The sequence below is a fragment of the Pygocentrus nattereri genome, chromosome 17 (assembly GCF_015220715.1).
Source record: "Pygocentrus nattereri isolate fPygNat1 chromosome 17, fPygNat1.pri, whole genome shotgun sequence".
Taxonomy (NCBI): domain Eukaryota; kingdom Metazoa; phylum Chordata; class Actinopteri; order Characiformes; family Serrasalmidae; genus Pygocentrus; species Pygocentrus nattereri.
In genome coordinates this window covers 16173206-16199977 of record NC_051227.1, presented here as the reverse complement: position 1 = coordinate 16199977, position 26772 = coordinate 16173206, and the positions used below count along the sequence as shown (strand labels likewise).

General features: G+C 39.3%; 3 protein-coding genes across 4 annotated transcripts in view; 1 reads left to right on the top strand and 2 right to left on the bottom strand.

The window, feature by feature from the left end:
• The window catches only part of agla (amylo-alpha-1, 6-glucosidase, 4-alpha-glucanotransferase a), a 58318-nt gene extending 56196 nt beyond the window's left edge, over nucleotides 1-2122 (top strand). For both annotated transcript variants that reach the window (XM_017721172.2, XM_017721173.2), the window contains exon 34: nucleotides 456-2122. In XM_017721172.2, coding sequence (XP_017576661.2) covers nucleotides 456-573 — 118 coding nt within the window. In that variant the 3' untranslated portion in view covers nucleotides 574-2122. The remainder of the gene's footprint in view (nucleotides 1-455) is intronic.
• Nucleotides 2123-3726: 1604 nt separating this feature from the next.
• Nucleotides 3727-8503, bottom strand: LOC108441580 (putative ferric-chelate reductase 1). Its single transcript, XM_017721178.1, has 6 exons — nucleotides 8472-8503; nucleotides 7072-7264; nucleotides 5862-6004; nucleotides 4062-4159; nucleotides 3903-3975; nucleotides 3727-3811 (listed from the first exon to the last, which is right to left on the bottom strand). The coding sequence occupies exons 2-6, from the start codon at nucleotides 7262-7264 to the stop codon at nucleotides 3740-3742; spliced, it is 579 nt and encodes a 192-aa protein (XP_017576667.1). The 5' UTR covers nucleotides 8472-8503; the 3' UTR covers nucleotides 3727-3739.
• Nucleotides 8504-18426: 9923 nt separating this feature from the next.
• si:ch211-267e7.3 (ADAMTS-like protein 2) overlaps nucleotides 18427-26772 on the bottom strand; it is a 57568-nt gene continuing 49222 nt past the window's right edge. Inside the window, exons 15-18 of the mRNA XM_037546420.1 lie at nucleotides 26269-26439; nucleotides 24857-25033; nucleotides 21022-21166; nucleotides 18427-19149 (exon numbers count right to left, since the gene is read on the bottom strand). Coding sequence (XP_037402317.1) covers nucleotides 19028-19149; nucleotides 21022-21166; nucleotides 24857-25033; nucleotides 26269-26439 — 615 coding nt within the window. The 3' untranslated portion in view covers nucleotides 18427-19027. The remainder of the gene's footprint in view (nucleotides 19150-21021; nucleotides 21167-24856; nucleotides 25034-26268; nucleotides 26440-26772) is intronic.

Below are 26772 nucleotides of genomic sequence, written 5' to 3'. Positions count from 1 at the left end.
GACGGGCAGGGTCGCCTACAGGGCAGCGCTGGTAGCTGTTAATGAAGTGATGCTCTTTTTATTTGAGGGTCCCATTTCATAGGGAAAATTTCAACCACTACCCCATGTAACTCAGCTCCAAGGGGCAAGTTGACACTCGAAAGCAAGGAGTAGGGGTGAAAATGAGAAATGAGTTTGGGCTTTTTTGTTTTCAATGTTTTTTTTGTTTTGTTTTTTTTTTTTCATAACAATCCAAAATATTTTCTTCTTGTGGTATTCAAACACTGTTTATTAAAAATATTCAGATATTTAAATGGCATAAATGGTGAAAATACTCATCCCTAATTCGGCACCGTTGCTTAAACTACTTCTGCTCTAGTGAATGAATTTCTAGTGCTAAGCTGATCCTGGTCCAGTACAACTTTGGAGCATTATTAGCTGAATTATTCTCACCATTTTCTTTTCTCCCTTATAAGGTCCCCTTGGAAAGGTCTGCCAGAGCTGACCAATGAAAACGGTCAGTACTGCTCCTTCAGCTGTGAGACGCAGGCTTGGTCCATTGCTACTGTCCTGGAGGTCCTCAACGATCTGTGAAATTTGAGAAGCTGAGCGCCTGCCTCAAGTCTTCCTGAATGCTTTCCTCCAGTTGCACCTTACCTTCTTGGAGGCAGTAGAAACAGTATGCACCTAGTTGCTAGTTTATTAGCTAGGCCTACCTTGTCCTAGTCTTTGGCCATTTTATCAGAAACGCCTACAAAATAGTTGCACTTTGCAGGTTTAGAGTTGCAGACTGTAGCTCATCAGCCCCCTCCTACTCTGTTTAGTGGAAGGAGACCACCACTGACCACATGTTTGAGTGGTGGATCATTCTCATATGTGTATCTACTAAGTGCTAACTGATGAAGTGGCCAGTGAGTGTAGGTAGAACGTAGGTGTATCTAATAAGCTAACAGCTCTGTGTGTGATATAGTATGTGCACTGTATGGTACAAAAGGTTACACAAACCTGTGTTCTGCCAGTATAATTAGGAAGTCTAATTCTTGGTCTAACCCACTTCATGTATTGCAAACACAAGCTGAAAGAGCCTCAGGAGCTGAATTTAAGAGTCAGTGATGCCTCTGTTTAGCGGTGGCAGTCCAGTGGGCATTTTTTTTGTTAGGTTGTCGAATGCATTTACACTTGTATAACATCTTGCTAAATACATCTCTGAGCTAATGATGAGGTTTGTGTTCAGTTTTAAATGTGTTTTAAATGCTTATTAGGTACATTTACACCTGCATTGTTATGTGTATTGTCTCAATCCGGATATAATCCTGATACGACGCATGAAGCTGCTAGGTGTAAACAAGGTATTGGTTAAGGCTTACCCAAAATGGAAATTCCAGAGTTTTTGCCAAATTTCTGCATAATAAATCATCAAGATGTAAGCAAAGTCATTTACGGTGATGGTTCATTGTAGAGAAACTGACTGACTCTGATTTCTTACAGTGGAGGTGATAGGAACCAGGGGTCACCATGACTACAACAGAAATATAGCCACTTTCTTTACTATCCACAACCAACAGTGAACCTAAACAAGACTCCTGCCGCACAACACCCCGCATGTACCCCCACCCACTCTCACCATGAATGTATTATAACAAAATATGTTTTTGGCTCAAAAACCATCTCAAAACTGTCAAACAGTTTATTCATAAGGCAGTGAATTCATAACTGTTTCCTTAGATAGCTGTCTGTGAGGGGGCTTTTATAGGTGGACGTCTGGTTCCTATCACCACCACTGTGAACAATTTTGACTCAACAGAGCATTTCACACCAGACCACTCTGAACGACTCTGTTTACATACTAACCATTTAATTCAGCAGGAATTTTGAAAAATCTGTGGGGTTCCCCTTTAACATGGAATGCCCTCTAAGTAATTGGATTGATTGCTGTAGTCTTGCTACTGTTTGTGTAACTGTGTGTTTTGTGGTTTTGGTAGCATTGAACCTTTCACTGTGTTTACTTTTGAAAAAGCTGGTGGTTGTCTTCCGTCCCCTGCTGTAGAGTCTCTTACATGTGAATGTTAAAACTTAAAAAAGTTACAGAGTTGTGTCATTAAAACACACTGGAGGCTTAGAAATAAACAGAGAGATCCAGAAAGTGTCAGTGTGGTTTAATCAGTTTTTTTATATTAACCATTAAACCTTTTTTTCATTCAGACTGTCCTAAAATACAAACTACATGCAGTCTTATTTAAGACATTGAGATACTCTGTTTATCTAGAACATTGTAAAACTTTAAAAGTAAATGCTTCCTTCATGGTAGATATTCATGGTATTTATAGCCTTGGGTCGGTCCTTCCACATATGTTTACAGTAATAGTGTTATCATGTTGTTTACTTGAAGGCATTTTTATATTGATGTCTGAATATAGAGATCATTTTATGGCAAAAGTTTCAAATTCCACCGGCAAAATATTGAGTATCAAAATATGTTGTAAATATAAATAATGAGATTTAAATTGACTTTTTCAAAGACTCCTACTCATTTTCTCTCATTCTAATAGAACTGTATTCCTCATTTTGTCAGTTTTTGCTTAAATTTTTAAAATGCTTTCATTTTTTTTTCCATTCCAAATCAGTTGACCAGTCAAAAATGCAGGTGAACTCTTCTAAGCCCTGCCCCCTGTTAAGAAGTGCCAAAAGTCAGAAGCGAAAGCATTTCAGAAGTACAAGAGCAACTCCAAAAAAAATATATCAACAAAATCAGTAAATAAAATATTAAGCTAAAACCGGCAAAGTGAGGAATACATTTCTATCAGAATGAGAGAAAATGAGTAGGAATCTTTTTGAAGATTTGCGTTTGATTTAACTCTCAGTTGTATTTGGGATGGGACATGTTTACAGAAAACATTTAGGTGACTATTGACTTCCATTGTTAGCAGCGATAGCCTTGTAGCTGCAGCGCTAAACAAAAGAACCCAGATTTAGACACTAAACATGTCTGATTCACTACCTTTATGGTCATGTGAGCACTGGAGCAACAGTTATAGAGGTTTGTGCATTAAACTCTGAACAACTTTTGTGGTTCATGTACAACGTAAGTGTGATAATATACACTAACTGGCCACTTTATCAAAAACCCCGCACCTTGCTGGCCGTCTTGCTGGAGTACACTTTTTAAAAAGGCGGTTCTTTAGTAAAGACAATACTTAGTTGTATTTGCAACATACTTTGGACATTTTGATAACTCTAAATTCAGGATGATCTAAATGATCTAAAATGATCTAAAGGATTATCAAAATGATCTATAATCATCTGAAGGATGATCTAAATGATCTAAATTGATCTAAAGGATGATCAAAATGATCTAAAATCATCTGAAGGATGATCTAAATGATCTAAAATGATCTAAAGGATTATCAAAATGATCTAAAATCATCTGAAGGATGATCTAAATGATCTAAAATGATCTAAAGGATTATCAAAATGATCTAAAATCATCTGAAGGATTATCTAAATGATCTAAAATGATCTAAAGGATTATCAAAATTATCTAAAGTCATCTGAAGGGTGATCTAAATGATCTAAAATGATCTAAAGGATTATCAAAATGATCTAAAATCATCTGAAGGATGATCTAAATGATCTAAAATGATCTAAAGGATTATCAAAATGATCTAAAATCATCTAAAGGATGATCTAAATGATCTAAAATGATCTAAAGGATTATCAAAATGATCTAAAATTATCTAAAAGTTGATCCATCTACGATTAATTAGAAGAAGCCCAAGAGACCTGCAAGTGCAGCCAAGACGCAGAAACACATGGCGTCAGCTGAAACTTTGTTCTGTCAAATGGAGAAAAAAGGAGTTAATATTAATATTAAGTTAATAAGAGCTTAATATTTAAAAGGTTATGGATTCAACCTGATTACTCACCACTGAGCCATCTGATAAGATGCCACTGCTGACCATGGTCCAGAACTCTGCATAATCTCTCACAAATGTTGCACTGCAACAGCACCACAAAGTGAAATAATGTCTTGACATTGATCAGAACTTTCATGGCTTAGTAACCCATGTATAATTTGTGATTACCAGAACTGGATATTGCCCAGCGAAGGAGTAAGAGGTGCAACCCATGTGGCTTCAAACAGGCTTTTGGGTTCTCCAGATGCATGGCTGATGGAGGAGTTCTGGAGGCCGAAATGAAGGAGGGTTTGTTAGGACTGCTAGTACAATGGCTGTGATTACATGCAAAGATTTTTGCCGATGCGAGTGAATCCGATTACGGATTAAGACTGAGGTGTTTACATGCTTTTATTATTATTATTATAATTATTTTAAAGAAAGGAAAAACATACACCAACATCAGACCAGTACATTATCAGACACCATATAGGAATGTGTGAACTGTACAGGAACAGTACACACACACACACACACACACACACACACACACAAGAGAAAAGTCAGTTTCACAAATCTATTACTTTTATAGTTTCTCCAAGATGTAAGGACTGGACTAGTGATTTAAATGTCCACTAAAAAGAGTGACAGGGTTGGCTGAGAATTTGAAAACTTCAGTTTATTAAAAAAGATTTAGCATGTAGAATGAAAAAATTAATAATATGCACAAAAAAGTACTTAAGTACAGTAACAAATCACACTTACTGTCCACCACTGTCGGAAAGGTAATCTGATACAGGTGTTTACACAGTTATTATTCTTCTATTTACAGGATTACCCACCTCATTCAGTCAGATACAAATTTTATTACCGATGGTCTCAATCGGACTAGACACTCCCAAAATTTTACGCTGCTGCGCTGACGTTGAACCGTGTGCTGCACTGGGTCGGTATGACCAACAGGTCAAAACAAGCTCAGAACAAAGTGACCGCTGGGCCCTGATTGGTGCTCTGGCTTTGTGCTTCTTTCGTTTTGACATGTTACGTTTTTATACACACAGAAACCAAAAGGAACGACAGATTTCTCAAAATGTAGTGGAGGAAAAAGTCAGATATTAGACTCTGAAATGTAGTGGAGTGAAAGTGAAAAGTCGTCCAGAATGGAGAAGCGTCAGTAAACTACACTGCTAAACTAAAGAAGTCTTGTCTGACTGACTACCTTTAAGGTCATGTGACCACTTGAGCCACAGTTATAGAGGTTCACGCATTAAACTCTGAACAGCTTTTGTGGTTCATGTACAAAGTAAGTGTGACTTGATAATATACACTAATATACACTGGCCAATTTATCAGAAACCCCTCCTGGGTTCTTTAAGGGTTCTTTAGTAAAGACAGCGCTTCTGTATAGAACCCTGAACACGCATGCAGGTTTCTTTGCATAGAAACCTTTTTGAATAAAGGTTCCATATAGCACCAAAAAGGGTTCTTCTGTTGTTACAAGCTTGACATTGTAACTATTGAAGAACCGTATAGAACTGTATACACCACATTCTCCATCCATCAGAACAATTTCACCATGCAAAGAACCAGTTAAGCGTGGTTCCCAATAAAACTCATCATTGTAAATAGAACCATTCCTTTTACTAAAGAACCCTTGAAGAGCCATCTTTTTTAAGACACTTGCCAGTCAAACCGGGTTCTTTAGTAAAGGAAATGGTGCTATTTGGAACCATGAGTTCTCTACGCTTAATTGTGCTTTGTATGGTGAAATGGTTCTTCAGATTGGTGGTGAATGTGTTGTATATGGTTCTATACAGAGCCTTTTTGAGAAGGTTTTATATATAGCACCAAAAAGGGCTCTGCTATTGTTACGATGTCAGACTTGTAACTATCACAGAACCCTTTGGGTGATATGTAGAACCAGTGTCCAGGAAGATTGCTGACCACTGCTCTCTAATGCGTCCAGTTAAAGTAATAACTATAAAGCACCTCCATGTTGAAGCAGCTGTGGAGTCTGAACTGGCTGGTGTTTGTGGCCCTGAAAGAGCCCCCAGCCGTCCCGCCGGCTGTTCGGCGGGCCTGCAGCATGAAGCCCTGGAAGTTCGTCCCGTTCTGCGAGGCCTCCAGGGTCACTGAGAGAGACGGTCACATTCATATTAACCCCTGTCACCTCTGACCTTCCTTGATTACACAGGTACACTCACTGTCATGTCTGTGGACCCACAGCTGAATGTTCAGGTTCTCTCTCTCTCTCTCTCTATCGCTCTCGCTCTCTCCTATCGCTCTCTCTATCTCTCGCTCTCTCCTATCGCTCTCTCCTATCGTTCTCTCTATCTCTCGTTCTCTCCTGTCGCTCTCTCTATCTCTCGTTCTCTCCTGTCGCTCTCTCCTATCTCTCTCTCTATCTCTCTCATTCTCTCCTATCGCTTTCTCTATCTCTCGCTCTCTCTATCTCTCGTTCTCTCCTATCGCTCTCTCCTATCGCTCTCTCTATCTCTCGTTCTCTCCTATCGCTCTCTCTATCTCTCGCTCTCTCCTATCGCTCTCTCTATCTCTCGCTCTCTCCTATCGCTCTCTCTATCTCTCGTTCTCTCCTATCGCTCTCTCCTATCGCTCTCTCTATCTCTCGTTCTCTCCTATCGCTCTCTCCTATCGCTCTCTCTATCTCTCGTTCTCTCCTATCGCTCTCTCTATCTCTCGTTCTCTCCTATCGCTCTCTCTATTTCTCTCTCTCTATTTCTCTCTCTCTATTTCTCTCTGGCTCTCTCTGGCTCTCGCTCTCTCTCTTGCTCTCTCGCTCGCTCGCTCTCTCTCTCTTCCAGTCATCCATTCTTTCTTTCTTCCTCTGTCTGTCTGTTTTCTTTTCTTTTTCTCTTTCTTTAGTTTTTTTGTCCTTTATTCATTGTTTTATTTCTTTTTTTGTCTTTTTTGTTTCTTTCTTTCTCTTTTTTATTTAACTAGTTAAAAAGGTCTGTTGAAGGAGGCGTTTGTGACATTTGGACACATTCAGCGGTCATGTGTGGTACAGTTTTCCAGTTCAGGAATTGAAGTGTGTCCATATTAATGTTAATCTGGGATGAAGTTTGACCTTTCAGATAAAACTGAATAAAGGAACGAAACAGACCTGATGTTTAGTCTGAAAGTCTAAAACTGAATTAATAACTGAGCATTCAGTTGGTCAGTAGACATCTTGTCTGACCTGTGATGCGGTCTCCTGGTCCGTAAGTGCTGCAGTTGACCCTGACTCTGTATGGCGGGGTGGTGGTCTGAGGATTGATCCCAATGTGTCCTGGCAGCATGGAGTCACAGACAGCAGCTACAGATCCATCAGAGTATGCAGAACTGAGCCTCCAACAGCAGATCCCCACCAAGACGGACAGCAGGAGATTCATCTGACATAAAGAACAAACACACATGAGAAAAAAAACACACCCAATTTATTCAAAACACCCAATTTATTCATTCAAAACACACCCAATTTATTCAAAACACCCACTTTATTTATTCAAAACACACCCAATTTATTCAAAACACCCAATTTATTCATTCAAAACACACCCACTTTATTTATTCAAAACACACCCACTTTATTTATTCAAAACACACCCACTTTATTCAAAACACACCCACTTTATTCAAAACACACCCACTTTATTTATTCAAAACACACCCACACACACCCAAAGAATGAAACAAAGGACAAAAGGAGAAAAAGGAAAAAAGAAAGAAAGAAATTATGAAAAAAGAAGGAAAATAAAGAAAGGACAGAAAACAAAAAAGAAAGAAGGAAAGAAAGACAGATACATAGGAAGAGAGAAAGAAAAAGGATAAAACAAGAGATAAAGAAAGAAAGTAACAAAGAAAGTAAGAAAGGACAAATCAAGAGAAAAGAAGAGGAAGAAAGAGTATAGATAGAAAGAAAAATGATACACATGTAAAAGAAATAAAGAAAGTAAAAAAAAGGACAAATCCAGACAGAAAGAAAGAAAATACGGACAAACCAATACAGAAGGTGAGAAAGAAAGAAAGAAAGAAAGAAAGAAAGAAAGAAAGAAAGAAAGAAAGAAAGAAAGAAAGAAAGAAAGAAAGAAAGAAAGAAAGAAAGAAAGAAAGAAAGAAAGAAAGAAAGAAAGAAAGAAAGAAAGAAAGAAAGAAAGGACAAACCAATACAGAAGGTGGGTTAGAAAGAAAGAAACAAAGAAAGAGGGGAAGAAAAAAAGGTAAATGAAAGAAAGAAAAGGAAAAACAAATGAAGAAAAGTAAAAGGTAAAGAAAAGGAAAACGAAAGAAATAAAGAAAAGTAAAAGGTAAAGGAAAACGAAAGGAATAAAGAAAGGTAAAAGAAGGAAAGAAAGAAAAGAAATTCTCAGGAATGAAAAGCAGATGAAAAGCTCACAGCCCAGTATGAGGTTTAGTCAGAAATGAAAGACTGATTTGAGTGATGAAGACCCTCATCTAAACATGCTCCTTCATTAAATCATCCGTCTGGGAGCTTTAATAAAGCACGGTTCTGATGCGCTACAGGAGACCAGCACCTTCACTGGAAATGCGAAACTTAAATAAACGATTACATAAATACATAACAGAGCCTCGCCTTACCTTCCTCTCTCTGGGACTCTGCTGGTGTGAAAGCAGTGAGCTGTAATGGTGATGGGGAACAGACGCAGAAGGATTAAGTGGCTTCTGATTTTACTGGGCAGTTCTTTGTGAAGTGGGTGTATCAGGTATTCTTGTGTTTCAGTCTATTATCTTCTGCTGCCCGAACCAGTTTTGACGCACTGCCAAGTTTGTCCAGTTTGCTGTATGTATGAAGGCATGTACACCAAATGACCACTTCAAGTCCACCTCCTCGTTTCTGCACTCATTGTCCATCTCTACTTACTGTATAGCTGCACTTTTTAGTTCTGCAATTACAGACTGTAGTCCATCTGTTTCTCTGATACTTTGTTAGCCTGTTTTTCAATGAGTTTTTAAACATTTCAGTGTCGCTGCTGTACTGAGAATAGTCCAGCAACCAAAAATATCCAGCCAACAGCGTCCTGTGGGCAGCATCCTGTGACCACTGATGTAGGACTAGAGGATGACCAACACAAACTGTGCAGCAGCAGATGAGCTGTCGTCTCTGACTTTATATCTACAAGGTGGACTGACAAGGTAGGAGTGTCTAATAGAGTGGACAGTGAGTGGACACAGTGTTTAAAAACTCCAGCAGCACTGCTGTGTCTGATCCACTCAAACCAGCGCAACACACACTAACACATCACCATCACGTCAGTGTTACTGCAGTGCTGAGAATGACCCACCACCCAAATAGGGCTATGGGGGGTCCTGACTATTGGAAATCAGGGTAACAAAATATGCAGAGAAACAGATGGACAATTAGTGTAGATAGAAGGAAATGGACTTAATGAAGTGGGCGGTCAGTGTATGTACATACAAAAGACTTGACCAAATGTATGTGGTGACCCTTTCTAATTATGGCTCACAAAAAAAAAAAACGGAATGGTATTATGTGTCTATCTATCTATCTATCTATCTATCTATCTATCTATCTATCTATCTATCTATCTATCTATCTATCTATCTGTCTGTCTGTCTGTCTTTCTGTCTGTCTGTCTGTTTGTCTGTCTATCTGTCTGACTGTCTATCTATCCATCTATCTATCTGTCTGTCTGTCTGTCTGTCTGTCTGTCTGTCTATCTATCTATCTATCTATCTATCTATCTCTCTATCTATCCGGCTGTATGTCTAGCCCACCAACTGACCCTGTCTGTCTGCCAAGTGACCAACCAATCGACACTGTCAGATAGACAGACTGACAGAAAGACGGGGACTGACTGACCAATACTGTCTGTCTGCACGTCCATCTGTCTGTCTGTCTGTCTGTCTATCTGTAATGTTGATTTGTAATGTACAGGGTACATTTGGATGCAGATGGAAAGGCGGTGGGAGTTTATCACAGTGTGGAAATCATTTAACCTGGAAAATTAGACTTCATTCGTTTTGCAGGTCTGGCGTCTCCTCTGAGCTCTCACTGAAATAGAGATTGGCTGACAGGCTGTGAACCAACAGCAGCCATGCAGCCATAAAGAGATAATCCAGAATGCAACTTTATCTGCTGCTGTACTCAAACCAGGTTAAGTAGGACAAACACAACTTCACGTGCACTTCTGAACGGTCAGCAGTACGAAGTTCCCTTTCACTGAGCTTCACTGTTCCCTATGCGCAGCACAGTAGAGGTCAGTCATTGGTTGTTTGTCAGTGTATACATATGCATTCTGTATCCTGTATATCCTGCATTTTCTGGTAAATGCATCAGAGAAGCCTCATTAAGACCACATTCTTATGTTAAGTACATTGATCTTTAATCTTTACCCCTTTATCATGCAAAAGTTTCTTTGAGGGTTCCATGTAGAACCGTTTTCTTTACTAAAGACCCATTGAGGGACCATCTTTTTGAGTACATGCAACATGATCCAAAATCTTATGAACACGTGTATGTTTATAAAGAGTGACCTACACTTGTTGAGTTAATCATAAATAAGGATCGTAAGCAAGGTTCTTTGACTAAAACAACAGTGGAACCCTTTTTGTGCTGTATAGCACACTGATTATTACTGTTACTTTGATACATTTTTTTGCACATGCAGTACCGACTGGGTAAATATTATCCAGCATAAAACCAGCTTATATGAAAAAACTGTTCATGTATTTCACCACATAAATAAAATGGATTGTAATATTTGTTGTATATTCTATCTACTGTTTTTTGTATAGGAAAATATACAATAACAACAGTGCAGAGGAGCCACCGGTCAAATTCCCCCCCGGGTCATTGATTAACTGAATTGTCCCTGTAATAACCTTATTATAATTGTTTTGTTTTGGACTCCACAGTATTTTGGTTATCCCCTCTTGCCTTTCCGCAAGCTGCAGCAATAGGGATGTGCGTTTAGGAGGAAAAAGTGGGGTGTGTATATATACATATGCACTCGCTCTTCCTAGAAGTACATTGGAGTCCTATTCAGCGTACGCTGGACTACAGCACTCAAACAACAGCTCTGAGGATTTTGAGAAGGCAGGCCTGCTGTCTACACACACCAACATGATACAACATGGTTATTAAAATTTTCAATAAAATAATTTACTTTAAGAATTCAGTTATCTATTTTCAAAGTTGGTTCTTAAATTGAATCTTGTATGATCTTAAGTTTAAATTATTTCAAGATTATTGAGATATAAAAATATTTATTTCAATACATTGATAACTGGTTAACAGTTTAACCCGGCTATGTAAAAAAAAGGTCATAGTAGATGTCATGCCAGTGAAACCCACTTTGTCAAATAATAAAAAATAATGTTGCATAATTAACATTGTTTTGTTCAATGGCAAACAAAACATTTTGAATATTTTGAAAAATAGTAGACAATTGTTCTGTTTGTCTCCTGTTTATGGAGGCTGCAGTAATAAAGACGTGTGTTTAGGTGGAAGAGCTGTTACAAAAACTGAAATACAGAAATGTATTAATGTAAAAGTTCGCAAAAATATTTTTATTTGATCATTCGTTTTTTGGTTAATGGCAAAAATATTGAAAAATTGTTCTTAAAACTGCTGATATCTGGGTCTTGCATCACGATATTGAAGTTTTAATCATTGAAAGTACATTATTGTAACCATACATATTGTTATATCAGTGAAATAACTTCTATAATATATATCTATTCCTCAGATGTGGCATCTTGAACATGGATTAATTGAAAGTTTACTTGAAGAAACTTCAAGGGTTTCATCATCTACAGTACAAAATATCATTAAAAGAATTGTGTCAAGTCTGTATGCAAGGGACAAAGCGGAAAACCAGTACTAGCTGGCCGTGATCTTTGGGCCCTCAGGCAGCACTGCATTAAAAACAGATATGATTCTGCAGGGGACTTCACAGCGTGGGCTCAGAGACACTTCTGAAAAACACTGTCTGTTAACACAGTTTGTCACTGCATCCACAAATGCAAGTTAAAACTAAAAAAAGACAAAAACAAGTATAAACAGGATCCAGAAACACTGCCGCCTTTTCTGGGACCAGGGTCATTTAAGTAGCACTAAGATGGAAAAGTGTCCTGTGGTCCAACAAATTTAAATTTTAAATTCTTCTTGAAAAATTATGGATGCTGCTCCCTCTGGGCTAAAGAGAAGAGGGACAATCTGGCTGTTAATCAGTATATGGTTCAAAAGCAAGCATCCGTACTGGGTGCATTAGTGCACATGACATGGGTGACTTGCACATCAGTGAAGAGACCATTCATTCAGGCCAAAGTGCCACATCAGTGGTGATGCACCTTTCAAAATGTTTGAAAGTCTTGATTTAAACTTAACCATGGTGTGAGAAATGCTTCTATCTACAGCTTTTTGTTTGTTTGTTTGTTTCAGATGTATGGTACCTTTCTCTTTCTGCTGGGCAGTAATACTGCAATGTTAGTCCCTCCACCCTTCCTGGTCATTTCAGATAATTCAACACACATGGCTGACCAGGAGATTACAGGTGGGGTTAGAGCAGTCAAGACTGTCTGCATAGATCATGAGGGTTCTCACTTCCACAGGTGGTTAAAAGGGTCTTTTCATGGTCAGGCAGATGTCTGATTATGTGTTTTGTCCACAGTGACCCTGCAGGCAAATGAAACTGCTTTCAAGGGTTTCATGCTACAGGCTAGAGATGCGGTCACAAGAGACAGACTACTTGGGATGTTCAGTGTGATGGGGAGTGAAGGTCAGCTGCTCTACTGTGAAGGAGAAGTGAGAAAGCTTTCATTCTCTATCATCGTCAAAATGATGTAAATGTTTGGAATCCCTTATTATACTGACCATAGTTACTTCATATTAGTGGTGTGCCGATATCAATTCTGCATCGATATCAGTCGCTTACATACAGCATCAGTACAGCATCGGTCGTTTTGTGACCACAGGACCATTCATTTCCAGACTATTTGGGTAATTGTCCAGTCTCAGCACAGTAGTGACACTGATATTGTATTGGTCATGCTGTTGTGTGTTGTTGCTGTGGTTTCTAAAAATGACAGTGTCACTGCAATGTTGTCTACCACACAAAATTAAATATGGTCAGAACAGAAACTGACCACTGATGAAGGACTAGTGGATTGAAAATAGTACAAAGACAACACATCACATGTTTAAACTGAGAAATGTTATTGTTGCTTGAAAAATGTGTGTCCATTTGGATTTGATGCCAATAACACACTTCAAAAAAGTTGGGACAGGGGGCAAAAAAAGGCTGGTAAAGTTGTGTAACACTAAAAAACACCCGGTGTAACATCTCACACCTAATCAGGTTAACTGGCCACAAGTCAGTAACATGATTAGGTATTGTAACGCGGGGGGCGTGGAGGCGGACACGTGCTGAGATAAGCGACTTTTATTGTGGGCAAATCCAGGGTCATGGTCAAGACAGGCTAGGTTCAAATAGCCAACATGAACAGATTGATAGTTAGACATGATATACACAAACACCGAACCAACATACAAACACGATCAAACAGTACATCAAACAGTACAACCTGAACAACGAACGACAAAGACCAACACAGACCAAGGCAAACACAGGGATTAAATACACAAGGGCTAACAAGGGATCACAATACACAGGTGGAAACACAGGTGGGAACAATCAGGGGCAGAGTTACGAAACAAGGGGCTGGACTAAAAACAAAAACAAAAACACATGGGCTAAACCAAAACACAACATGAACACATGGACAGGACTGGGAGGGGCCATTCGTGACAGGTATAAACACAGTGTCCCAGAGAGGCTGAGTCTTTCAGAAGTTAAGATGGGGAGGAGCTCACCATGGGGGGGAAAGACTGTGTGGGTAAATAGTGCAACAATTTAAGAATAACATTTCTTAATAGAAAATAGAAAATAACGTGGAAATTTCATCACCTACAGTCCATAATGCCATTAAAAGATTCAAAGAATCCAGAAAAATCTCTGTATGCAAGAAGCAAAGCTGAAAACCAATAATGGCTAGATGTGATCTTTGGGCCCTCAGGCAGCACTGCATTAAAAACAGATATGATTCTGTAGTGGAAATCATTACATGGGCTCAGGAACACTTCTGAAAGCCACTGTCTGTGAATACAGTTTGTAACTGCATCTACAAATGCAAGTTAAAACGCTACCATGCTAAGAAGAAACACTGCCACTTTCTCTGGGCACGAGCTCATTTAAGAAGCACTGAGGTGAACTGGCAAAGTGGCCTGTGGTCTGACGAATTAAAATTTGCAATTCTTTTTGGAAATCATGTATGCTGCACCCTCTGGGCTAAAGATAAGACTATCCAGCTCGTCATCAGTGCATAGTTCAAAAGCCAGCATCCTTAATGGTATGGGGAATCATTAGTGCACACGACATGGGTGACTTGCACATTAGTGAAATGACCATTAATTCTGAGCAATATAAATCACATTCAGCACAAATTACAAAAGCATGGTTCCAAACTAGCCTGCCTAGAGTCCAGACCTGTCACCCATTGAATGTATTTGGTGCATTTTGAAAAAAAAAAAAAAAAAGACCCCAAACTGTTGGGAAGCTGAAATCCTATATCGATATTTTTCAAACACTTTCGAAATTACAGCAGTCAGTTCCCAGAGTGTTGTAAAGAGAAGAAGTGATGCAACACAGTTGTAAACATGCCCCCGTCCCAGCTTTTTTGAAACACGTTTCTGGCATCAAATTCAATATGGCATACATTAAGCCCAGTTTCAACATTTGATACATCGTCTTTATATTATTTTCTATTAAATATAGGGTTTACATGATTTGCACATCGTTGCATTCTGTTTTTATTTACATTTTGCACAGCAGCCCAACTTTTTGGAAACAAGATTATATTTGTTAATTAGAAATTTCCTTAGGCCACAGCGGTCAGTCACATATCATCTGCAGAAAAGAAAAGTGTCCAGGCTAAATGGATGTCTCATTCAAGTGAGACCAGGGATATAGAGTTCATGTATGCATGCATGCACACAAAACATCAGCCAATGGTACCACAGTAAAATGTAGCTAAACTACTCCAGGAATAAGACTGAGCACCTTAATTCATTCATTTGTACTTCCACTGCCCTGCAGGGTTAATGAAAGTAATTCAATTTAAAGAGGTATTTTCACAGAACTTTTAGAGATAGAGATAATACTGTAAATAAATGCAAACAAAAAAAGAAATAGCTTATTATAATTTCTGATTTACAAGCTTTGGCAATTAAAGTCACTCATAATATATTTGTCCTTCTGTATTTCAGAGCAACGTTTGTACGGAGCTTTAATGAATTCTGGGTAGGTGTAAGAAGTAGTCAGATTATGTTTACCGGCATGATTCCAAACTCAACCATGGCTCCAAACTCGACTGTGATGTCAACCCTTAAAGCCACTCTCACTATGACTCCGAACGGCAGCCCTTCACTCTCCTACAGCCAGTCTCCTTGTCCTGACTGGTGCACCTGGCTTTTCCTAGCATGCACTAACCTCCAGTCACAAAACCAACACTGAATCCTGAGGCACATTAGCCACATAGTGGGTGGTATCCTGGTTCATCCACAGTCAGAGCCTTGTGTGCAAGGCAAGTTGTGGTCCAGGTGGTACTGCATTGTGAATGACTAATATTTTCCAGCTATAAATCCCAGCAGTGTCTGGCAGTTGGATGCCTGTATGAGAAAAATGACTTGAGAAATTAGATGAAGCTGATGCTGGCTTATTTAAATTTCCCATTCCACCTTAAATGGTGCAGCAGTTAAACTAAGGTGTTTGTACAGGTATCAGAATGTTACAGCTACTCCATTCAAGATGGAACAGAATTAGCTGAAAAAAAAGCACTTGAATAAGAAGCCAACTTCTAGGCTAGGGTTACATTACTTAACATTGTTCAATTATATATTTAATATTTTACTCAATAAAAATATTTCAGATTTACAACCATATTCCCAATAAAGTTGGGATGCTGTGCAAAATGTAAAAAAAAACAAATGCAATGATGTGCAGATAATTTAAACCATATATTTCATTGAAAACAGTACAACAACAAATGTTGAAACTGAGAAACTTTATTGTTTTTGACAAATATTTGTCCATTTTGAATTTGATGCAACACATGGGCAATGTAAAACAGCAAAGAACTTTTGCTTTTCATCAACTATGGTACATAATGACATTAAAAGATTCAGAGAATCTGGAGAAATCTTCATATATAAGAAGGGTCAAGGCCAAAACACAATAATGGCTAGCCATGATCTTTGGGCCCTCAGGCAGCACTGCATTAAAAACAGACATGATTCTGTAGTGGAAATCACTGCATGGGCCCAGGAACACTTCTGAAAACCAGTCTGTGAACACAGTTCATCTCTGCATCCACAAACGCAAGTTAAAACTTTAAAATGCAAAGACAAAACCAGATATAAACAGGATCCAGAGATGCTGCCACCTTCTCTGGGTCTGAGCTTATTTAAGATGGACTGCGGGGAAGTGGCAAAGTGTCCTGTGGTCCAACAAAAATGTTAAATCATGGACACTGTGTCCTCTTGGCTAAAGACCACTCTGCTTGTTTTCAGTGCACATTTCACTTCAAAAACCAGTATTCATGATGGTTTAGGGGGGCTTTGGTGCACATGGTATGGGTAATGTGCACATCTGTGAAGACACCATTAATGCTGAACAATATATATGTTTTGACAACATATGGTATCATCCAGACGACGTCATTTTTAGGGGAGGCCTTGATTATTTCAGCAACACAATGTCAAACAACATTCTGCGCGTATTACAACAGCATGGCTCCGTATTAAGAGAGTCCGGGGGCTAAACTGACCTGCCTGCAGTCCAGACTTGTCACTACTGAAAACATTTGCCACATTATGAAATGAAAAATAGAACAAAGGAGACCCCGAACTGTAGAGCAGCTGACATCCTGTATCAAACAAGAACAGAAAATCATTTCACTTTCAAAACTACAGCAGTGTCTCCTCAGTTCACAAACATTTACAGAGTGATGTTAAAAGAAGAGATGATGTAACACAGCGGTAAACAGGCCCCCGTCCCAACTTTTTCGGAACGTGTTGTTGGCATCAAATTCAAAATGGGCAAATATTTTTCAGAAAACAATAACATTTCTGTTTCAATATTTGATATGTTGTCTTTGTAGTATTTCCCTTTAAAATATGGTTTATATGATTTGCATATCATTGCATCCTATTTTTATTTACATGCTGCACAGCATCCCAACTTTTTTGGAAATGGGGTTGGAATTTTTTGTTGTTGTTGTTGTGCACTGTGACAAAGTGTACATATATATATATATATATATATATATATATATATATATATATATATATATATATATATACATATTTCAATTCTGTGAACATTTCATGATGAATGCACCAACAGAAATACTCCAGAAATGCTTCTCAATCTTCTGACATATTAAAAATATTGAAAATGATCATTTTGAAGACACGTGTCTTTTCTTTGGACAGCGATGACGTGAACAGTCCACAGATGTGAACATCTTGTATGCTTTTTAATGTTTGTTTTTTTCTAAGAATAATGTATAAAACACTTCTGCTTGCATATTTTTCTTTCTAAAAGGCTTTAAATGCATTTTGTGATTATTCAGTATAGACGCTGTATAATAGTAAAGCATGTTTGTTAATTGCATCAGACGCACCTTCAGCGCACTAAATCAGCAGAAACCTATTCAGTTTTGAAGTGGGATGCTTACATAAGGTACCCAAGCTTAACACATATTTGTTTACCTTCGTAACCTCATACAATATTAAACTTTTAACCCACCTTCAGATATTTTATTACAAGGTCATAAACCTGATTAAGAACACCTACTACATTGCAAACATACAATTTACTGTGATTAATGCATCTTAGGCAATCCCAATATTTACCATAATTAGATTATATCCAGATAAATTTTTGATGTTTTATTAGTCTGGAGAGCCACATTAAGCCAAACTACATTTGGAGGTAGTTTGAAACGTGACTCCAATTCTGGATATCAAAGTATCTGTTGTATGACATGCAATATGATAAACAACAATGTCAAAGAGCTAGAGTGATGAAAGAGCACCAAAGTTTCATGCTTATGCCAGAGAATTTTGAAGAGCATCGTGGCTGAGATGATGCACCTCCATCTGTCCTGCGTCTATGTTCCGCATCACCAGCGTAGCTGCATAGTTACTGACACCTGTGTCATTACCATGGCAACCTGTACAGATAGGCTGGTGATGTCTGGACACACAAATCAAATCTGTTCACTTAAAAATAACAGAGCGGATAGTCATCTGACAAAAATCTGATTGGAAAAACAAATCCGATTTGTCGATTTTCTTGCAAAATATGACCAATATTTCATAATTCTCGCAGATTTTAGTCCAAAGCTTCTGCATTGACATAAGGTCGAATTGTGTGATGAGATAGAACTGAACATTAGAACAGACTCTCACAGTTTATGTATGTGAAATCATCCACAGAAACAACTTGTATATGTGTATAGGTTAGCACCAACGCTAAACCTACATCAACTTTATTTCACTTTCTCTATCACAGGTGACCAAAAAACATTCAAACCAAAAAAAGGAAACTTTGTACAAATAACAAACGTGTGTATGTGTGAGTAGAATCAAAGATACAGTACAACAAAAGTAGATCGCCCCAGACACTGATGCTGAAAAACTGATGCATTAAATTGACTCGATTCTAATGTGTAATTTCCATATAAATAAAATATAATACATCAACAAAACGATTACCAAAAGTAAATACACTGAGAGACAAGATTATGTTGATGTAAAGTATTTTATTCACATGGAAAAGACGTTAAGTCAACACATCACTTTTTTCAGTGCATCAAGGCAGCATGTTGCACCCAGCATGCAGAGCCTTCCCTACCAGTGAACCAGAGACTGCAGTACAGTCTTGGGAGCTGCCTGTAGGAGCCTGTGGAGCAGGACCCTTTATTATAGCACCTTCTTTATGCAGTTTGGAGTACAGGTTGGGGTGCAGTTTGGGGGTTTACAGTGCGCCCAGCATGTGGGATGGGGGTTCACATTCTGTGGAATGCCACAGCTAGGGTCCAGCAGCTCTTCACTGGCCTTTCGTCTTGCAGGACAGACAGCAGGCCTTTCTGTAGTACCAATGTGTGCACAGCTTCACCCGCAGGACCAGTGCACAGTTAGCCGTTGCCTTGTCCTGACAAACGTCTTCAGCTGAAGAAATACAAGACAAACCAAAACTTGTTTTTTTCTTTGTGCATAAACTGTTTAATATTGACAGCAGAGTGGCAAAGTGACTATACCTGTGTGTGCAACCATAACTGGTGTAGTGTGATTGTATCATTTTCATTGGTCATTTGATCAGATACCACCACCGTATCGATGGATCCTGTATGTTTAAAACTGTAGCCCATCTGTTGCAGTCCAATTTATAACCCCTTAACCCCATTCAGCAATGGAAAAGGTTAATATAGGGTTAGAGGATGGCTAACGCCAACTGTGCATCAACAGATGGGTTCTATTTTAAGAGAGTTGTTTCATGTGACTTGTATCTGATAAGACTTTAATCACATGCATTAACACTCTGTAGCATGTCTCTGGCTGAAATCTGTTATGTTGCACTGTAATGTGCCAGGGGGTTTCTGGAACTCACAAGTCTTATATTAGTAGTCAGAAGCACTATGGGGCAAACCACCTGGTGGTCACCAGAGCAACTGAGGGTCAGGAGAAAGATGCAACTCTAAAACTTTTTTAAAGCTGGAAAATTATTTGAGAAAAGCAGATACTCGAAGCTGAGCCAGTGCAACATGCATGTGGTTAAGTGAACTCAAGACTGAGCACTGAGCAGCGTGCGAGACCACAGGTGCCACTGCTCAACCCTAGTTACTCAGCCTTCGCTCTCCAGTCCTTCGTAGCCTCCTGGCCTAGTAGGCTGCCTAGACATTACAGGCACGTAATAAGCAAGTACGTAGTAAGCAAGTAATAAGCAAGCACATAATGAGCTCATACACTACAATCAATTGCCTTTGCTGCCCATCATTTTTCTGTTCTGTTTAAAAGAAAATCACAACTTTGCAAGGTGCTGTTTGTTTCCGTACACCAGCAGTCAATGTTGATGGCTAGAAGATGGCTATTTAAGAGTATCTGACACCAGGCTTATTATATATAATACTAAGGCTTATTATTCAGTAATTACAGGCACTTCAATGCAAAAAGGCTGAGCTATTATTAGGTTATAGAAGTGTGTGAGAAAACTTTGAGCCCATCGCTGGGATCTTGTCATTTAAGAGATAAACCTCCTATACTAGTATGTATTGAAGCCAGGCGGTGAAAAACTACTAGGTCAATTGAACATTAAGCTAACTAGCTCGATCAAAGGCCGGCAAAGTAGACAACCAAATGAAACTCAGAAAACAGAAGACAGTAGTGGGTGGGTTTAGGATGTAAAAAAGGCTTGGAGAGATGGATACAAAATGCCAGTCATAAACCATATGCTTAAAAACATATTATAGCGAGACAGTGAATAATGACAGTACAGTAAAGGTTTACCAATCGTAACCAGCTTAGACTGATGAAGGCAACTAAATTAAACCCAGGAGCCGAACTGAAGGAGCGGCGATGCTTCTGTTTAGTGGTGGCAGTCCAGTGGTGGTTTTTCCCCATATGCAGGGCAACAGAATGGCCAGAGCACTGGGAGTCTGTCGTGGTTGCAAGTGCACCTGCATTTGTATTTGGATATAATCCTGATAGTCATGAAGTGACCAGGTGTAAACAGGGTCTAACTGTACATGATGGTAGAGGGGTTTCTAGTGAAGTGGCCAGTCCTGATAAACTCATACCACCACCACACTACACGCACACTAGCATTCCAGTGCCCCCACCCAAATAACATCTGGTCAGTGGTGGACCTATTTTTGTTGTTTTTTTGGTAAAATTTTTCAGTAAATGTAAAGCTATAAAAAGCACCTATATGAGTGGTGTTTCCAATATAATGACCATTGAGTGCAGATACAAAGTATCTAATAAACACCTAACAAACTGGTAGTTCAGTTAAGTGGTGTGTGTGGGTGTGTGTGTGTGTGTTACCTGGTGCCTCTGTGGGACAGGCCTGTACTTCACAGCTCTGTCTGGCCTGTGGCTTCAGCGCTGAGTCACAGCTATGGCCGATCTCCTCCCCCTGGTAACACTTCACCTCCCTCACCCGCACGCCACTCCCACACGTCTTACTGCACTGCACGACACACAGACACAGAGCACTCGCTTAATATACATACAAAGTGTACTAACACACACACATACACACACACAATCACACACATTCTAAGGTTACAAGAATAAAATGTAATGCTATACACCACATAACTGGGGCTCTGTCCAAATGGCCGGTGCTTAAGGGTTTAACGTACAAGTAATATAAATGAGAACATCAAGGGAAGGTCAAGAGGTTTGTCTATTTGATATGAAGTGTTTTAATTTCTCACCTCTAAAGGATTTATACCAATAAACAAATACAATAAATAAACAAACATGATCAGGTCATTGATATCTTGGTTAGAATATCATGTTTCAGGTTGGATTGGTTAAGCATACTGACGTGTATAACCCATCCATCCATCCATCCATTTTCTAATCCGCTTCTCCGTCAGGGTCGCGGGGGGGAGCTGGAGCCTATCCCAGCAGTCTTCGGGCGGAAGGCAGGATACACCCTGGACAGGTCGCCAGTCCGTCACAGGGCAGACAGACAGACAGTCACTCACACACTCACACTTAGGGGTAATTTAGCATGTCCAATTGGCCTGAATGCATGCCTTTGGACTGTGGGAGGAAACCGGAGAACCCGGAGGAAACCCACACAGACACGGGGAGAACATGCAAACTCCACACAGAGAGGACCCCGGTCACCCGGTCGGGGAATCGAACCCAGGCCCTCTTTGCTGTGAGGCGACAGCGCTACCCACCACACCACCGTGCCGCCCGACGTGTATAACATCACTACTAATTGTTTATTAGAGTGCTTGATAAAGCACTCTATTGTTATCTCTCATACTTCTTATGCTTCTTCCACACTTTTCTGCGATTAATACAGCCCAAACCGCTTAACGTTCAGACTCCGTTCTAACTGCGTTTTGAAGATCTCGGGGCTGAGACTTGTGTTACGTATTTTCTGGAGTCAATCGGATTGGTAGTTTTTAATAAAATTACTTTTAAAAATGTAAAACCTCCCATAAGAATGAATGGCAGAATGTTCAGAACTTCAAATTCTATCATCGACGATGCCACAGCAGGCCACTCAGTCTCCCAGAATTCCCAGAATCCTTTGGAGTCTCACATGACTTCATACTCCCCACCCCGCTCCTGGCAGAGATCCAAGTCTCCTGATTACTAAGGACGTCCACCTGAATTTAATCATGAGACCCTAAGGTTGGGCTATTTAAGCCCTGACTTAGCACTACTGCAATGCGAAGTATTGTTCCGCCGAAACCTACTGAACGTTTTGGATTGTGCCGTTTGTTTCTCGTGTTTGGACTTTAGTATTGTTCTGCTGACTTTCGTTTTGTGCCTAGTCCTTTTTGGATACCTCTGTTTTGTCGGTTTGGATATTTGCCTATTTGCACTTCGCTCAGACTGGGATCACGATTTTGTGTCACTCTTTCGATTATCATATTATTAGCACAGTATGGTCACAATCCTTTGTTCATTACAAATGCTGTAAGTGCTCTAAATGGTATAGAAGCCCATTAGGTACAGCTATAGAGTAGAATATCTTAATAACGTGGCCTCTGAGGATATTTTAAGAGACCAGCTTCCTCTTAGACTTTGAGATTGTCAGAGAAATGTTGAGAAATTGAAGACATCTTTAAAGTATGGGAATGCTGGTGGACTGGTTTGTGGTATGTAGGATGCTTTGCAAACACGTTTTGTTGCAGGCAGCCTAGCTATACAACATGCTAGCTAGCGTGTGTAACGTTTGGATTCTGTTCATGTTGGATAAACCTGTGTAATGTTTATAGATTTGTGTGTTAGTAACACTCCATTTGGAGTGTGTCTCTGAAAAACCCTTCGCCCTACCCCTCTATCTCATCAAGAATCAGGGCAGACTACCCCTAACAGTAGCATGCAAAATGGAGGGATAGGGCTAAGTGATAGGCGAAATGTGACTTGGCTTACAGAAATACCATAAACACCCTGCCAATCTGGCTAACTACGTTCCACCAATTAGCACAATTTCATTTCCATAATGCTAATGAATATTCACTTTCATTCACTGTTAGGCCTGATACACTCATTCTGCTTCTGTGTAGTGTGAGCGACACAGAAAGTCTTGCTTTTCATTTCGGTTTCCATGTTAATTGGCCAGCACTTTCACACAGACTGCGTATGTGAAGCATCAGACTGTGCTAAATGCTGCACTGAAGTGGTGCGGTATTTAGAAAATACACCAGGCACCAGTTTTTTTATGCAGACCACACAGCAAAATACATGGTCTCTCACTATAGTCCCCTATAGATTATCTACAGATGTTCAAACTGTTAAACTATCTGTTGACAATCAGTTGATTCTAAGTAGTGGTGGGGTTAGGGTTAGTATTTGGACCAGGATTAGGGCTAGAACCAGGGTGTGGGCTGGGTTTAAGTTTTGGGTTGAGGTTAAGTTTAGGCTTAGGATTAGAGCAGGTTTAGGGTTAAAGAAAATAATGGCCAGTTTAGTAGATATTTAGTTGAATGTAAAATGAAGTATCTACAAAGCATCTATAGTGGACTATACAAATAAAGTGTTACCAAATATACTACATGATCCTTGAAAATCAAAGAAAATTAAACTGAAATCTGTATACAACTTAGAAATGTCCTTTTTAAAATTTAGTATAATTCATGATGAAATACTAGTTAAAAATTCCATGCTACTGTCGTCGCTTGACACTAAGCCTAGGTATTATTTAAGGTTGATAAAATAAGACGAATTTAACAGTTTGTTGAAAGAAAATAAAAGAATCAAACGAACTAAAAAGTATGAGAAGACTCTTCGGATTTCAGAAGTGCAGGTCATTTATTCTTCTTGAGCATGGAGAATGCTTCTCAAAGGCCCTCGGGTAACACTAACACAGATACAGGGTTTGTACACATAATTTATACCCTCAGTAAGGATGGGGTGGTGTCATCTTTTTTTGTCATCTCCTATTCTCATGACACCACCATTATGTCCAACATGATGTCTATACGTCTAACATATGGAATCATGTGGAAATCATGTGGAAACCATGTGGAAACCATTATCTCCAAGTCCGGTCTGTATCATTTTTTAAAAAGACATTGTACCAGGCAAATCTTAACACACCCTAGCACGATTGCTGGTGTTTTTCCCATCTTGGCCATTCGGCCTTGAGAAGTTCACAAGTTCACTTGCTTCCAAAACAATGTTTTTCTTTCCTCTTACGCCCTACTAAGGCAGCTTGTTTTAGGGCACTTGTTCCAATATGCTAGGCCATATTGTACTTTACTTATGTTTTATCCTGCATAATACAAAATATTTTAATTTTGGGAATCTTTCATTTACAACACTACAAACAGTTTTTTCCAGTTGGTCTCAGGGCTTGAAATTTTTGCCTAATCACAAGTCAGAATGCTGTTGAGGATAAACAAATATATCGTGCACATTTATAAAATAGATTTTTTTGAGCAGAGTGACTGATGTGACCATCTATCCATCTGGAAGCAGGAATATCTGTATAACCTTCTTGCTGCTCCATTCCGCAGCTCAAACGCTGTATGTATGAAAGGCCAGCACGTTCAATCGATCACACTGCCGCATCACTCGCACCAAAAGTAGCATGTGTGAATCAGGCGTTAGCAACTTCTGAGTGTCTGAATGACTCTTTCAAATATCTCTTCACTCTGGCAGCTGACAGTGTGCAGAGGGTTACCTGAGACCAGGCTGTGGTGAACCATTTAGAACAGGGTCTCTCGAAGCACGCAGCACTCTGCTCAGGCATCACTGCGCTGGCACACATGTGCTCCGGATACTTCTTAAACACGCCGGCCTCCAGCCCCGCACACACCACCTGCCGAGTCTTCACTCCACGCCCACACGTGGCATTACACTGCACACATTCACAAAGAGATTCTGTAGAAAATCCCCGCATGGACACCTTTACTGACAGCCTGAAGGACAATAAATTATACTACAATTTTAGTAGGACCATTAGAAGGCCATAACACATAAATGAGCACTAACTAATCACTACATCTTTTATTTGTGCTGTGAGCATCACATCTGATCCTAATCAGTGTTCAATGGGGCAAAAGTATGTGAATAATTCTGTAAATAATCATTTTTATCTATGTCACATTAAGTGGAACTGATTACATGAACATGATTGCTTGCTGTACATACTAAAAACTTTAATGTTAGACCCTTAATAAAAAAGACAAAGAAAAGGAGAGTTCATATTTAAACCCTTGAGTGGTGTTCAGGTCTGTGAGACCCGTTTTCATGTTTACCAAAAGAAAAAATGATGTGATTTATTATTATTTCAACTTCAGATTCTTGGCTTTTGCTAATTTTCTGTGAACAACATATAAAATAACCCATTTTCAGGGTCTTCACTCTGTTCACCCCCCCACACATGTATATTACACATGTGGTGTTGGGCTGAACCAGCGGGGAGTAAAAGTGTGGAGGTGCCGTGTCCTTCACTCTGTTCTCCTCCTACATGGCCTGCTGCTAGTGTGTGTGTGTGTTTGTGTGTGTGTGTGTGTATGGGTTTTTGTGTGAGGGTGGACAACATGGACAGGCTGCTGACTGGCTACAGCTGCTAAAGGAGAACCCTACTCTGGACTTTTATGATATTTTAAACATCTGGTATTTTTACATAAATTGTTATGGCTGCATTGATTTTAAAAACAATAATGTAGTGGGTCCACCAGACACATCAATTGTCACACCATTGTCTCAAACAAATCTCCATTTTGGTTTTCATTTTGTAACATAATTTGAAAGAGCCAGCTGCCTCTTTACACTGTGTCAAAATTTCATGACAGACAAACAAAAATGTTCTAAAATGATGTAAAATAAAATCGTGTTACATTACCTTCCCTTCAAGGTTAACAATGTTTTCCTTCTTTTGTAAAATAACTTTTTTTAGAGATACAGAAAAATTGTATTTTGCTATCTTGTAAAATGTAGTCACTTTTGTTCTGAGTGTGATATGTATCAAGTTGCTAGAGCTCAGCAAAACAGCTACACCCTAAATATAATTTAATCCAATGGTTGATTTTTTATCCGCTGCCACTAATAAACATTAAAATGCTGTATATTGGTGCTCAGCCCATTTACCTTCTCCCACTCCTGCTCCACCCAGTGGGCAAGGCAGTCTCTGTCTCCGCAGGGATGCACTGCCAGGGGCTTCAGGTCTGGGTCACACTGGCCGTCTGATATCACCTTACCATTCCCACTCTTACAGACGATGTACCGCATCATCCGGCCTTCTCCGCATGGACCTGAGCACTTAGGCAGCCACCAGAAGGAACCAGGGCAGACGCAGCCAACCAGAAGCAGGGGCCAGGAAACAGTAATAGTTTAGTATAAAATGTCCAAAAATATACAAGAACTGAATGAATGGTACTGACTTCTGTGTTCTGCATTGTACTTTGCATTCACCATGTACATATGCAGTAAGACACTCACACATAATGTATAAAATCAAATAAGCAAGATATCAAATCATACTGCATTTTCACAAAGTATTAATAACTACAACACTCGCTTTTGTCATGTTAAAGGTTCATTTGCTGATATTTAGAAATAAGATACTAGTACACAAATTCATTTTAAATGTTA

Coding starts and splice junctions, on each gene's coding strand:
- LOC108441580 (XM_017721178.1), bottom strand. CDS start 7,264: ATGAATCTCCTGCTGTCCGTCTTGGTGGGGATCTGCTGTTGGAGGCTC. Junction 3,976..4,061: donor CTGGGCAATATCCAGTTCTG/GTAATCACAAAT, acceptor GTGCTGTTGCAG/TGCAACATTTGTGAGAGATT. Junction 3,812..3,902: donor TCTTATCAGATGGCTCAGTG/GTGAGTAATCAG, acceptor TCCATTTGACAG/AACAAAGTTTCAGCTGACGC.